This window comes from Mus caroli, chromosome 11 (genome assembly GCF_900094665.2).
Source record: "Mus caroli chromosome 11, CAROLI_EIJ_v1.1, whole genome shotgun sequence".
Lineage (NCBI taxonomy): Eukaryota > Metazoa > Chordata > Mammalia > Rodentia > Muridae > Mus > Mus caroli.
This window is the reverse complement of record NC_034580.1, coordinates 8,908,926-8,924,828: the sequence shown is the minus strand read 5'-3', so window position 1 is coordinate 8,924,828 and position 15,903 is coordinate 8,908,926. Positions and strand designations below refer to the sequence as shown.

At 38.7% G+C, this 15,903-nt stretch overlaps 1 protein-coding gene across 6 annotated transcripts in view; it reads left to right on the top strand.

Moving 5' to 3' along the window:
* Cobl (cordon-bleu WH2 repeat protein) overlaps nt 1–15,903 on the top strand; it is a 230,454-nt gene that overhangs the window by 46,944 nt on the left and 167,607 nt on the right. Inside the window, exon 1 of one of the 6 annotated variants that reach the window (XM_029483413.1) lies at nt 6,271–6,475. The exons of the other annotated variants lie outside the window; for them this stretch is intronic. Coding sequence (XP_029339273.1) covers nt 6,456–6,475 — 20 coding nt within the window. The 5' untranslated portion in view covers nt 6,271–6,455. Of the gene's footprint in view, nt 1–6,270; nt 6,476–15,903 lie in introns of those variants that run through there. 6 annotated transcript variants of the gene reach the window in all.

Genomic DNA, 15,903 nt, shown 5'->3' with positions numbered 1-15,903 from the left:
GTTGTGACTGTCTAGGAAGCTCAAGTCCTGTCTACTACTGTAGGGACTGGCATCCTAGACTTTGTTTCTACTCTTCTGAGCAGTTGTGCCGTGTAACCCCTTGTCTATTTTAGATATAACAGAATGGAGAAATGAAACTGGTGAATGACCCTTAGCATTTGTTGTAGCATATTGGTAAAATCCCAGTCCAGGAAGCATGGGGATTCTTCACCTGCAGTAGTAACTGTCAGATAGGAAGTGGTAATTACAAGGTAATTAAACTTCTTTCTAGAGTATCTGTCATCAGCAAACCATTTGGTTACCTTCATAAAGCCTCAAAGATTCTTCATCTAAGCTTAGGTTTCCTGTTAGTGGTGATAATGAAACTAGTTCTTCCTCCTAGTGGACTCCTTGTGAGCAAAGACTGTATCTAGCGTTGTCTGTGTACTAAAAAGGATAAGTAAATTATGGTAGCCAGAAGGGAGCTATGGTCTCCAGCAGTGGCACCACTGGCAGGCAGCACCCATGTTAGTTCTTTTCAGGGATTCTGGCTTCTGAATCCTAACTCAAAACAGTGTTGGTACAGTTGTTGCCTCTCCATCAAGTTATAGGATTTCGTTCTACCTCCCAGTGATTATGTGTGCCAATAGTGGGCTTCTCTGATGCACAAAGGCTTGGGCTTGCTTGGGACACTGCAAACTTGATTTCAAAGGATCCTGGGGAACAGTAGTTGGAATAGCTTCTCTTGGAATTTCATGGCTGGATCTTTGTGCCTTTGACTTCAGCCTTTTATTTAGCTCACTTCATATAGAGTGAAAATGCTATTTTTTTCTTGTCAGATGAAGTACCCATGGCAGGATGACACAGGGCCAGTTTAAAGAAATGGGTAGCTCTTTTGCGTTCTGGGAACACTACCTTTGTGCTGGGAACTGACATGACTTCAAAATCCTGCTGATGGCTTTCCAGAGTGCATTTCAGAAATCCTAACCAAAGGTAATGTTATTATAGTGGGTGAAAATAGTCTCTAGCTGTGTCATAAGGGAGATGACTACATGCTGGTCCAGGGATTGAGGCCAGTGTCAGGGTATTATAGTCCTGCTGACAGGAGGTGAGCATCCTATTCTGCAGGATGAGTAGTGCTGGAATTCCTACTGGTCAGCCCAGTGACTATGAAGGGTGAGGCCACCTCTAGAGACTGAATTGCTCTTGTATTGGTAGCAGGATGGTTTTCCTGTAACAGTATGTAGTCTTTCATGATACGAGACACAGAGATATAGTCATAATTCACTGTAAGCCCCATATGAATGTATGTGCTGTGAAGACAAGGCAACTGGTCTACCAGCAAATAATTAAGACCTGGATGATGCCATTTCCTATAGTGTCTGAGGGCTGGCCACCAATACACTTGTTCAGAGGAGACTTGGCAAAGACTGCTCTGTGACTGCTTGGCCCTTTGCCCAGGGAAAGATGAAGAAAAGCTCTCAGACTGGCTGAATGTCACTGTGTACCCAGCAGTACCCCAGACACGCTTATAGACATTTCCTCACTTATCTTTATCGTCACAGAAACAGCAGTGTGAGATAGCTGGGATGATCCCTCTTTCAATCACAATGTGCATTTAAAATGCTTATTTTTAGACAAAGGAATCTGGCATGTTCTAAACAGCAGGCTCAGAAATAGTGTAAGATATTCAGATTAATTCAGGCTTTGCAAAAATCCTGTTGTTCAGGTTCTTATTAGTAATTTTGGGAAATATACGTTTGACTAACAGCTTGACAGAGTACTTTTAGTTAAGTGAGGGAGAATACATAGATATTTAAGTATATGATAGGGAATGCTAATACTTTTTAAATGTAGGTAAGGCCTCTAAATATCATCGAAGGAATAAAATTCCACCGAACCAAACACCCATCCAGCACTGTGCTGAGTCTGAACAAGACTACAAGTGTTCTTGTTTTACAAAGTCCCTTCTGGAGGTCAGATGGCAGCCATGAGATGTAGGACCGTGCCTTCATAATGGCCAAGAACTAGTAGATCACTTTGGAGAGAATTCTAGTTACCCACAGCTCTAATATTTGACCTTGAGGATTCTTGGAGAGTTTAATAGGCCACTTTACTACCCTATTAGAGATAATGAAAGAAAAACTAAAAGAGAATACAAGAAGATACATTTAGATTTATGTGTGGGTGGATTTTGGTTGAAGTCTAGTTAGTTTAGTTTGTGTTGATTTTTATTTGATATTGTTCAAACTCACAGTTCAGTGTTGAAGGTGAGTTTTTGTCTGTTGGATATAAAAAGGTAACACATTTTCCTAGGCTCTTTGCATTTAGGACTCGATTTAATACAAATAACACCGTGTTCTGCAGTGATAGCATCATATTTAATTATCAAAGGGCAAATTACCCTTTCTCTGTTCTTTAATACCAAAACAGTATTCATAGTCTTAACTTATCTTCTAAAAATACTTGGTAGCAGTCATAAAAAAAAAAGCAGAAACTCACTGCTGGCCAACATAGAGTGTTTTCTAATAGTAACTGTCAGAGAATAAGGTATGATGCCTTGGAGGAAGAATTTTTTTAAAAAAGGGAATAAAAACGTCTTTACTTTCTTTTGGGGAAAATATATAAATACAAATAGTGTCTGTCGGATGAGAATAGAAATGGAACCTTCCCAAATAAATATACCTCTTTATATGATTTTGATTGTGAGATGTAGTGTTTTACATAGTCAGAAAACAAGGGAGTATCAAAGTTGAAGTGAATCATGAAGAAGCTGAAAAACAAAAGCACAGTCTGAGTATGTAAAGCCAATAACCCAACTGAGACTGTTCTACATAGCTGCAGTGCAAACTTGCATACAACTCAGTGTCATGATTCTAAATGTCCTGGGAAAATGCAAGCAACCCAGGAAAGCTAAAGCAACCCTGAAAGAACAGTAAACACCATTCTAGGCCTTTCTTCTACCTGATTTCAGTGGGAGCAAGAAGCCTTTCAACCAGTGCTGCCAGGCAACCAGTGCTGCCAAGCAACCAGTGCTACCAGGACAGTTGTGTACCCACACACACAAAAGAATGAAGCTGGATTTAGTATTAATACTATACAGATATGCACATTATAAATTTATTAGTTGTAGTATTGTGTATGTGTGTACATATGAACCAGCCAATTGAGCGTGGATTACTGTGATGCACTGCACAAGTGGAGGTCAGAATAGTACTTTGTGGAGTCAGTTCTGTCCTTGCACCCTTAAATGGACTCCGGGAATTGAACTCATGCTGTCAGGCTTTTGCAGCAAGTGCCTTTATCCATGTGGCCATAATAATCTAAAAGCTAAAACTGAGAAAATTCTTAGACGAAAACAAGAAGAAACAATTTGGGGATCTTGAATTAGGAAAATATTTTTAAACACTAACAGCAGGTACATAGTAGACCAACAAAAACTTGGACAAATCAGATTTACAAACATATGTGTTTCATAGATTACTATGAAGAAGGTAAAAATGTGATTCATGGAATGTTTTAAAATATTTGCCTGTTTTTATATGATGCAGGCACTTCATTCTGTAACCTTTCAAGATCTCTTCCATCTCTCTTGTAAAAAGTCAACCCAGTTAGAAAATTGTTAAAGATTTTCTGCAGATATTTCTCCAAAGGACATATATAAATTGTTGATAAATACAAGAAATGTTCCTGATTCTATTAATGATCTAGGTCATGTAGGTCATGCAAAGAAAAACCATGTGAAATGTGCCTGTGAACCCATTAGAATAGCTATCATAGAAGAGACAGTAACAGGTGCCACCAGGAATGTGGAACAACTAGAACCCTCATGCATTACCTGTGGGAACATATAGTTATTTTGAAAAAGTGGTTTATAATTCCTTAAATTACTAAACACAAGTTAGCCACATGACATACCAATTTTATTCCCATGAAAACATATGTCCATGAAAAAAAAACTTGTGTTGCCAAATGTTAATGGCAGCATTATTTGCTCTAACTAAGAAATGGAAGCAATCAAACTGTCCATTAACTACTAAATACACACAGTGTGAATGCTCACACAGTGGGATATCCTGTAGCACTCAAAATAACCAAGTGCTAATACATGGTGTAGTGATGAGCATAAACTTTGAAAATATCATGCTATGTAAAAAAAGCTAGCCACAAAGGCCACACATTATATGGTTCCATCTATATGAAATGTCTGTAATAGACAAATATAGAAAAAAAGAAGATCAATAGTTGCTCAGATCTAAGGAATTGGAAGTAGAAAGAAAATTGGTTACTAAGGTTTTTTTTGGGTTTCATAAACATTTTTGCTGTGGATTTATGAAATATTGAATTGATATATTGTCATGGGGAAATGATATGCTATGTATATATCAATAAAGGTGCTTTTAAAAAATTCAGTGTTTGAACTACACTGCAAAACAAAGACACAAGAGAGAATGTTCTGATTCAAAGATGTCTAGCAATAAAGTACAGTGTCTGAAACTTGACTGTGCTTTTGACTGAAAAATATCTCCACAGGATGATGTGAGCACAACTGAGAAATTTGAGCTCACAGTGAGTGCTGAGTACTGTGTGCTTAGGTCTGCTGAAGGAATGGTCGTGGGATTGAATGGGGTTCTTCTCTATACCCAAGAGAGACATGATTGATTGCACATAACTGATTTAAGTTAGCATGCCTTTATACAGTTGGTAGCATCCTGAAACAAGGATGCAGAAGCCTTTTCTCCAAGCTTCCTCTGTTAACATTCAACTCTCACTCCTGAAATGGCGTGAGATACTGAAAGATTGGGTGTATTTTGAGCTTGGAATTCATAGAGAAAAGAGCTATGAAGTGTACAGGAAATTCAAATATCTGTTGTGTCTATTGCATTTTGTGGGAGGCTACCTATTCTTTATTTTATGGCATGTGTCCTAATTTGCAGGTTTATTTCTGCTCCACCACCAGACACATGGCATTTACAGGGTGACTACTACTCAAGATATTGTTAGTCACGTAAAATTCAGAATATATACTACAATCTATTGTAATACTATGACTGCCATTAACAGTGCTCAAAATATCTTAATCAGCGCCAATAACTGGCCAGCTATTTAAAAAAGTCATTTAAAGCAGGAAACAATATACATATACACCGTTATTTTAGGAAAACATGTAGAATACATTTGTTGGAAAATTCTTCAATACAGGACTGTCTTGGTCTTTCAGTTATTGTAACAGATTTCCTGATTATTGCTGATTTTTAAAGAATAAAGGTTTGCTTTGGCTCATAGCTCTGGAGTCTCGAATCAGCATCTGTACCTGATGGTGGCCTTGTAAATCATCATAACGTGGAAGAAACTGTTACAAAGATATGTGAGCATGTGTGTGGGATGAGACATAATACTAGGGTGACCTCGCTCGTGCCAGTGTATGCGTACTATTAGTCCTTGTGGTGACTAATCCCAACCTGAAAACACTGATCCCAACAAGCTATTCACTTCTTGTAGGTTTTTGCTAGCTCCCCTCTGCTTGCTGTTACATATGCATATTTTGTTGGCATGAAGGACTGCTGCCACTTCCTATATTGCATCGTGACTCTTATAGTTATCATGGTGTTTAATAGTCAAGGTTCAAGAGCATCTTTTAAGCCACTTCACTAATTCAGGAACTTGAGATTTTCTTCTTAGTTTCATAAGGGACAACGATAATAAAACATAGGTGTATAGAATCAGAGTGAGTGGATCTCCGCTTCATGATCCTCACTCTTTTACAGTTGCTTGGGACCTTCAAGGAAGAATATTTTTAAAATAAAAAAATAATAATCATTATCAGATCCAGCTATATAGTATTTTACATACAGCTATCAGTTGTTTTGTTGTTACTTCAGTTTGGGTCTGGAATGTTCCCCAGACCCATGAGTTTAAGATCTCATCCTAAAGTGGGGCTTTTGGGTGGTAGAATCCAATAGATGGAATTTCTATTGTTGAAGTGTGCCTTCCAAAGAGATTTGAAGATTCCCACCTTCTGGTTCTCTCTTTTCTTCCTATCATGATGTGATTAGAACTAAGCATCCTCAATTACTAGCTTCCACCATTAAGAATGGTGCCAGCACAGGCCCAAAGCCACAGAGCCCTGCAGCCACAGCGTGAGATTTCTGAAACTATGAAACAGAGAGCTCCTATCTTTCATTACCTTGTTGTCACAGCTGCAGTTGTCAACTTGACATATCTGGGAAGAGGGAGAATCAACTGAGGTGGGCAGATCTATTGATACCTCACTTTTTTTAGTTGATAATTAATGTAGTAAGGTTCCACCCACTGTGGGTTGTGGCATCCTAGGCAGGTGAGGCCTTGGCTATATAAGAAAGGAAGCTGAGTAAGCCAGAGGGAGCAAACTAGTAAGGATCATTCCTCTATGGACTCTGCTTCAAGATCCTGCATCCAGGTTTCTGCTTGAATTCCTGTCCTGACTTCCCTTAGTGATGGACTGTGACGACAAAGAGTAAGCTAAACAAATTCTTTCTTCTCCCAAGTTGCTTTGCTCATGTTTATCACAGCAATGGAAGGCCAGCTAGGACAATTGCATATCTCAATTATTTTGCCTGTGTGATGGAAAAGGCAATTAACAGCCGTTAAACTTAAATCTCCTTACTTTACCTGATATTTAATTGAATTATATAATTATAGTCACATGGACAGCAGGTAGTAATAAACTTCTGCACACAACCTGCTCTGTTTTATCAGTTATCATAGTCAGCTAGTAGGAGGAATGGCCAGCCATTTGGTCGGTGATGGCTTTAGGGGACTTTGACTTTGCTTACTAGAGACAGGGGAAGCTGTGTTTGTATGGACTTTGGTCCAGAGAATGCTCATTCTGTACTTGATTTGATAGAGCTAGAGTTCATAGTCAGACCCACCCCTATGCAGAGAACATGAGCCTCCTCTCAGGGCCAGGTCTGATGGCTCCTGTGACTCTCATGGGTGCAAACTGCAGGATGATCAAAGTACAAAAATAAATCAGTTTTCACTGGGAAGCAAAGTAAGAAGAAAGGAAAACATCAAATAAGAATAAAAGCAGTGACAGAAATGTGGGTGTGTCCTGCATAGAGAAGTGACATTGCAAAATGAATTTCATTGAGAAAATGTAGTCATTGTTATCTTTATGTAATTCAGATGATCTACTCTTGAAGAATCTAAGAAAGTCATTTCCAGATTTCTTGTTCTGCCTCATTGAAAAATGTGATTCATTATATAAAAATGGGCTGCCACTGTGCTTCCTTTCTAGGGTTTTGTTCTGTGGAGCACATAATGAGAATGTATTTTGGGGAATGCTCTGTGCAGGTTTAGCAGCAGATTTTCTATCTTGTTTATGGTTTTCACATATTCTTTTCTCTATCAAAGATTCCATTTCAGGTTACAGGGCCCATGTGTTCCTTTGGCTAGTTCCTAGAAATAGAGCCTTCCTCTCACCACACTCTTAATCCTGTGGGTCACAAAGAGCCTAACATTTGGCTGGGTCTGACCCCAAGCAGCTCAAGAGAGATGACAAGAATACACATTGGTTCAGAAGGTGCCTCATTTAAACTAACTGGATATGTACAAAGGCAGACTTAGATAAGCAGGCAGATGACTTTAGCAAAGGGTGTGTTTAGGAATCATAATCAACCCAGTTTATTTTAGTGTATATTAGAGGCATCAGATCATTGAGCTTCTACTTAGTCAACTTGGAAGAAGTAAGTTATTTTTTAAATTGAGCTTTCATTTGTAAGTTCTCTATAGCTTTGGCCAGAAAAAAAAATACATTTCTTAAAACACACATATATAAATATATGTATGTATACATTGCTTTGGGCACACACACACATATATGCATACCTTTCTCTCAAGACACACATGACACATATACATCTATGAGTATACTTTTCTTTCAACATACTTAGACACAAATACACATACCACCACCACCGCCACCTCCCTCTAGCTGCCCAGGACTGTCTCAAATTTAGAACTGAGAAAAATGAACTTTTATGTCCTTTACATTTTACAACTCCCCCAAAGGAGAAATAGCTTTATCTACCTTTTATAGCAAGAGGTTAAGAGCCTGAAGAGGTCTTGTAGCAAAGGCCAGTGTGGATCTTTGAGAGGGAGAAGAAACTGGGAATCCCACATGGGTATCAGACAAGTCAATGGTAGCAAGAAGGCAAATGACTCTGAAAGAAGTAGAGAGCACCCTCACTGTATTTCTGGGTCAAATTTGGAATAATTTGAAGGATTTGTTGGCTACTGGTGTTCAAGTTTTAAATCCTATGGCTTTTCAGTGCAGAGGAGAAAGAATGTGTCATTCCTAATTTAGTAATGAAGGATGTGGACTCTGCAAGCTCATATGATATGTAAAGGTGTTCACAGACCTTGTAAGTCAGCAAGATCTTCTGGTTTATAGAGGGGCTGGTCTGAGCTGGTTGGGATGAGCTTTTGTGATGTGCTAAGTCCTAATGGTGTGGACATGAAGTAGGCATGGGATCTAATCCAGGTCATTTTGTGAATACCCTAGAATTTTTGTTTTAACACTCTCTGATATTTACAATGTGGCTTCAAAAGAGTAATTAAAATGCACTCAAGTTGTCTACACAAGAAATCTGCTTTGCTTGTTCATGTCCTATTTTGGAAGGAGTCAGCAGTATGGCAAAGTGTTCATAATTGATCAAGGCAATCTAGAATAACAACCACCATAACTTTTATTTCAGGAACATTTAGTGATGTATTTGGCATTCAATGCCTTTTATTGGGTCCAGAGCCACACCTTGTACCGGACTGTTTTGTGTTCAGATATCAGCCTATCCCTGTCATTGCTGGAACTAAGAGCTGTGCCAAAGTATGCAGGGTGCGGCTGAGATAGTGTGTGAGATGTGTGCCAGGCATTCTGTTTACTCGTGTAGCTTTGGGGAGCTATCAAAGATGAACAGTGAGAGCCATCAGGAAACTTGAAGGAGGGGGATCATTTGGAGCCCTCTAGCTACACTTACCAGGAGATCCCAACCAAGCTGTTGTATGTAACTACTACCTGGAAAGAGTACGAACTTTCGGCCATGTTCATCCAGATTATGCAAAGCAGTGCTTCTCTCTGCATATAGCCCCTTTGTTTCCAGTAGTGAATATAGATATTTTAGCTTGTTCTGTGTGAAGGATTGGGCATTTGAGTTTTCTTTTCTTGTTTTAAATTTATAGAATAGTAGGTTTTTTTCCTTTAAGTGCTGCTAACTATCTTCACCGATTTTTGCTTAAAATTAAATAACACATGCTACTACATGATTTAATTAATACATACCTTATTTTATATATGCAGTGATCTTTGTTATATAACATTCTGGATAATATACCATTTGTGCCAAAATAATTATCTTACAAAATTGTAAGGTTCTCTGAATGAAAGCTTTATTTTGTCATCTTTCTTTTTATAGTTTTTAATACTACTAAAAATTGCTTTTAGAGTTTTTCTTTCTAATGTGCACTGGTGTTTTACCTGTATGTGTGTTTGAAGGTGCCAGATTGTGTTTGAAGGTCCCTGGAATTGGAGCTCCAGACATTTGTGAGCTGCTTGCTATGTGGGTGATGGGATTTGAACCCAGGTCCTCTGGAAGAGCAGCCAGTGCTCTTAAGCGCTGAGCCATCTCTCCAGCCCCTTTTAAAAGTTTCTTTAAATGAATAAATGTTTTTAAATGTCCACATTTGAATGGTGCCATATAGCTTACAAGCTGCCTTCTTTACTTAATTACATTATTTTTTTTTTCAGTTTAAAATGTGAGTTTCTTATCTCTAATAGACTGTTGGCTGAGACTATATAACATGTACGTCACAGACTGACCAGTCAATTTACCATAAGTAGCAAAGTCCTAAATATTCATCCCTCATATCCACAGGGATTGGTTCTAGTAATCTCCCAAATACCCATGTCCACAAATGCCCAGGTCTCTTATGTACAATGATGTAATTTTTGCACAGAATCTATGCAGTCCTCTTAAACCTAAGGCTTAAGCTTTACCTGACTTGTAATGGCTACTACAGTGTAGATGCTATATATGTGGTTGTTTCATTGCTTAGGTAATTGTGATAAAATATCTATTGCTCAGTACAGATGCTGTTATTATTTTGAGAAAGGGTCTGATTGTGTAGCAGACTTGAACTTGTGTCCCCCTGCCTCTACCTACTGAGTGATGAGATTTGTTCCGGTCAGGCTCCACCATGCCCAGCTTCAGTCTAATTTTTAAAATGTCTCTCTGCATTTGATTGAACTTGTGGATATAGAGCACTTGTATTCAGAAAGTCGATTTTCCATGTTGTAGATTTTATGTTTATTGCATGCCCTTTCTTCTGGTGCAATTAATTCACTTCACAGTTTTGCCTTGAGCTTATATTTTTAGCTAGCTACTCTTGGTTCTTCTAAGTGGTGCAAAATTTGGTGAGAGGGATGACGCTTATGCAGCTCGGTACCAAGAAGATCAGAACACATGTTGCAGAACTGTGAGGAAAGTGTTGAGAAGCACAAAACTGGCATTCCAATTGAAGGATTGCAGAAATGGCTTCCCATTCTCACAGGTGTGGGTGGAAGTGAAGAGGAGGTGAGGGCTAAAAAATATGAGGTGTTTTTTTACAACTAGCTGATATTTGTTGAGCTCTGTAAGAGGTATGAGAAGAGGGTAGTAGGCAGCTCTTGAACTCCCAGGAGGAATGGGGAAGAGGGGCCAGCTTGGGAGGGAACAATGTATGTAACCATGAGAATTTTCTGTAGATTGGTCATGGTCATGGTGAAGTATAGAGATTAAACTCTGACTTTGAGAGATGTTGAATAAATAAGGGACTTTTCCCCTTCCCCTTTCTGAGCTCTGCATTCCCTACACAGAATTGCTAAGCTCTGTTGATGAGGGCATGAGGTTAGAGCTTAGGAAAGGATCTTGGCAGAACTGTAGTGGTCAGTAGGAGGTTTGGCAGCAATGGGAAGGAGCAGCCATGGAACCTTGCATGTCTTTGGAAGTCATTACACATGCATTTAGGACTAGTTCCCATTTCTTCCAACAGTGCCTTACAGCAAGCCAGGGAGAAAGCAAAGGGAACATGAGGTTTGAAGTAGGCCACACGGGAGCAGAAACAAGTGGCTTCAACACTGGCTAGACCCCATAAGACCTGACCTGTTTGCATGTGAAAGAGTTTGCTAGGAAAAAATCATTCGTCTTGTATATCAGGAGAAGACAAGTGAGTTTTACCCACTACTCCAATATGGGCTCTGTTCTGTAACCACTTCAAACTACCTAGGCCTTACACTGCCAGCCTGCCTGTTCTTTTGATACTTCATGTATTAGCTTTGAAATTTTGTAATTTTGCTTTGGTTATTGTTTGCACATATGGTTGTATACTATGTACATGCCTGCTGCCCATAGAGATCAGAAAGGGGTGTTGAGTCACTTGGAACTAGAGTTAAGGATAGTTGTGAGCTACCATGTGGGTGCTGGGAATGGAACTCAGATCCTTTGCAAGAGAAGCAGGTGGTCTTAGGAAATGGACCCTGTCTCCAGCACTGTGCTTTCCCTTTTGATCTCCTCTACAGTGGACAACTGCCACCTTCTCATATTCAAATATGGCAGAAGGCAGATCGCCTCTTTCTTGTTGGTATTTTATAGAGAAACCTTTGGTTGTGAGGAATGTTTTCTCCTCTTTATTGCTGCATGGACATGACAGATTAAAAAGACAGACAATATGTAGCAGAAGATGGCCTAGTCGACCATCACTGGGAAGAGAGGCCCCTTGGTATTGCAAACTTCATATGCCCCAGTACCAGGGGAACTTTAGGGATAGCATTTGAAATGTATATAAAGAAAATATCTAATAATAATAAAAAAAAGACACAACATCAAACACTGAGGACTAGGAAAAAAACTTTCTGATGTACACACACGCACACACAAAGACAAAGACTCACTATAGATGGTGGTCCTTTTGTTTTTACTTAATTCTAGCGCTCTGTGTAGAAATACCTAGTCAGCTGATTGAATACTGGTCCTTGGAAGACAGACTTTGACTTCAAGGGTGTCAGTGAAGGTTTATATAACATATTTGGTTCAGCAGATGCCATGTATAATTAAAGAGCTCCTATCTGTAAATAGGAGTCGATAGAGATTTGTCAGGGTAGTATTTTTAAAGTCCTTCCCAGCAGTGAAAGTTAACAGGATTATTTGTTTATGACTCTGTTTGGGACTGTTGCCATCTTTGTTTTCTTTCTGAAGAATGGTAACACAGTTGAGAGACCAAGAGAAAGGCTGACTTTTATTTGGACAGCTGGACCTTCCAAGAGTAACAGCTTCCTATTTAGGAGCCTATGATTAGTTAAGCAAAGACTCCCTTTTTATTTGAATAGTCCCGACACAGTTTATGAAAATAATACAGTTGAATCTTTTCCCAGTTGTGCCAGTTAGCTTTTGTCAACTTGATAGAAGCAAGAATCTTTTGGGAAGGGAGAACCTCAACCAAGACTGTCTCCATAAGATTGGTCTGGAGGCAAGCATGTGGATATTTTCTTGATTAATGATTGATGTGGGAGAACCCACCCCATTGTGGGTGGTGTCACCCCTTAGTAGTCCTAGGTTGTATGAACAAGTAATGGTTAATTTCTTGAATCTCTATCTGTTATTGGAGAAGAGAAGGAAAGAAGTCTTTATGATGGATAAGCAATGTCTGAGCACTCAGATTAGTTTGGTGGACATTACAAGCCAGTGCTTCAGTGTGAGTCAGAAGTGATGCTCAAGAAACCAGCCCTGTAGCTGGAAAATTAGAAAAATAGATACAGTGAAAACTCTGCAGTTTGATTTGATGTGATGAAACTATTTCATCATAGTAGGGTGGCTGCTTTTTTGTTGTGATTTGTCATATGAGATCAGGTGTGGGATTTTTTCATTGGTACATCAAATGGTTCTGATTTTAGGGCATTTTGAATTTTAGTTTTGAATTAGGGATGCTCAGTTTGTAAGTGTGTAATAAGTACCAGTAAAGAGAATGACTTTTAAAGGTTTGCAAATAATCTACTTTTGCTATTGAGTGGTCATGTTTGGAGTTCACTGGAATTTGTTTTTGATGTTTGCATTTGTTTTGTTAGATATTTTATTCATTACATTTCAAATGCTATCCCAAAAGTCCACTATACCAACCCCCCCACCCCCTGCCCTGCTACCTAACCCACCCACTCTCACTTCCTGGCCTTGGCATTCTCCTGTACTGGGGCATAATCTTTACTGGAATGTTTTAAGGACCATCTGTATTCAGTTTTTGCAAATAGCTCAAGGTTCATTGTTCACACATCCATGCATCTATATTAGTTATCCCGAATAGCTTCTATAAAGTTCACAAGTGCTTTTCTTATGGAGTAAAGATTCCTTGAGCCAGGGCTGCTGTTCAGTTTACTAGCTACTCATAGGTGAACAGCAAGGCCCACTTCTCGTGTGCAAAGGTGATGGCCTACTGGGCAGTACAGTGGATATGGGCAAATGCTTAAGCAGCTGTCTGAGAAAAACTGTAGTTTACTTGTATGTTTTACTTACAAAATGGATAGGCAATATATAATTCACAACCACGGTTAATATTTAATGTTCTCTATAATCCATAAATTCAATTGATAACCAAAGATACTTTGGTGAATTGTACTAAATTCCAACCCCCAGCCACACTCTGGTTATACTGATAAACAACTGAGGTCTGATGTAGATATCAGTGAATAACTTAATTATCAGTTAAAAAAAGATGTAAGAGTGAACATTTGAAATTCATCCTTGAGCCGGGCGTGGTGGCACACGCCTTTAATCCCAGCACTCGGGAGGCAGAGGCAGGCGGATTTCTGAGTTCGAGGCCAGCCTGGTCTACAAAGTGNCCAGGACAGCCAGGGCTACACAGAGAAACCCTGTCTCGAAAAACCAAAAAAAAAAAAAAATAAATAAATAAATAAAAATAAAAAAAAATGAAATTCATCCTTTTCTTAATGATATGAGATTTGTATACAGTACATGAATGCTGTAGAAATGCTTCTTTAAAAGTTCTGCCACACTCAACATGATGGTTCAATATGCAGTAGGCTTCTACGTGACATGTATGTTAAGATTTTGCCCATCACTTAGTCCTAGACCAAGAGTTGACAGAAAGTGGCCTTAAGGCTGGATCTCGCTTTCATGGACCCTGGCACCTAGTCATTGTTAGTGTTTTTCTGAATGCAAAGAAGACTATTGTTTGTAACATAATAAGGTCAATGTCCATTAATGTACTTGTGCTGGAGCACAACCAAGCTCATTTATTTATGTATTTCTCTCATGCCCAGATGTTGAATAATTATGACAGCTAAGAGCTTTACTTTCTGACATTTTGGAAATCTAATTCTTGGTCTAACTAGTCATAAACACTGTGTCCTGTTTAATAACGTTTTTCTGTTTTCATGATAAAAATACCATGTCCATTCAGCCAAAGTGAGGCCCAAATGCAGGTTTGGGAGGAAAATGCAGTAGCCACTCATGGATAGTATTCTTAACCCATTAAGATTCCTGGACATAAATTTCCCACAGGGCAAGCACAGGTAACAGGAAATAATTAGGAAGTGGTAAACGGCAATTATCACCTTTGTTTGTATAAACTCATTGCTAAATGAATTAAAACAAAGGTGATAATCTTATTTTTCACCATGGGTATGTTACCAATATTCCTCAATTCTGAGGATTTGGTTCTTGAGAACCATTCTGGGACAACTTGATAGCAGTACTAGATTGATACCAGGGTGTGTGTGTGTGTGTGTGTGTGTGTGTGTGTGTGTGTATGTGTATGCATACGTCCATGCACTTGTTACATATGCCATGGTTCACACTTAGAGGTCAGATGACTTCATGGGGAAATTGGTTCTCTCCTTCTACCATGTGGGTCTCAGGTCATCAAATTTGGTGTCAAGCCCCTTTATCTCACATGCTTGTTTTGTCCTTTTAAATTTTTTAATGAATGTAGATCATATGGCTCAAGGCATAGTAGAAGAAGAAGAATATATGGCAATAGCTCTTTAATTTTTTAAAAAGACTTATTTATTTATTTATTTATTTATTTATTTATTTATTTATTATATGTGTGTACACTGTAGCTGTCTTCAGACACTCCAGAAGAGGGCATCAGATTTTTGTTATGGATGGTTGTGAGCCACCATGTGGTTGCAGGGATTTGAACTCAGGACCTTTGGAAGAGCAGTCAGTGCTCTTAACCGCTGAGCCATCTCACCAGCCCCAGCTCTTTAATTTTTATTAATACCATATTAAGACTTCAAAATTGATGGTGAGACTGTGTGAACTTAAGGCATAATTTCCTAGATCCTGTTGAGTTTGTGTTTTATTAAATTAGGGAAGGGATTTGGTGTCCACACTGTTGATATGTATTGAGATTAGCAAGTTACTTAGAAAATTTTGCTGTTATATAAGAGCTGAACCTTCTTTTCAACATTATTACCAATTACATTTCAAATAAAGTTCTAGTATAATGTCTCGCTAAGTACAGGGAAAGAAATGCATCTGTAGCCAAATTGCTACCAAGAAGAGGAAAGTGTATTTTATTAATTTAAGGTCTTTGCTTTTTAAAATAGAATTGTTTTAACTTTCAGGAACTAGTAAAGAGTTACAGATTACCCTGTCAGAGTGCCCAGGCAAAGGAATTTGGTTGCTGGAGATTAACATGTTATAGCCAGGCACTGAGATGAATACTTTGCCTCATTTCTGTTTTGGTTTGAGAGGTTTGTATAGACTACAAGAATTTTGATGTGTGTATGTGTGTGGGTGTGTGCACATGCAAGCAAGCACGCATAATAACCTATAACCTGCTAATTTGATCTTTGTCCTCTTCTCCTTTTTTTCCTTTTCTTTTTTTTTTTTT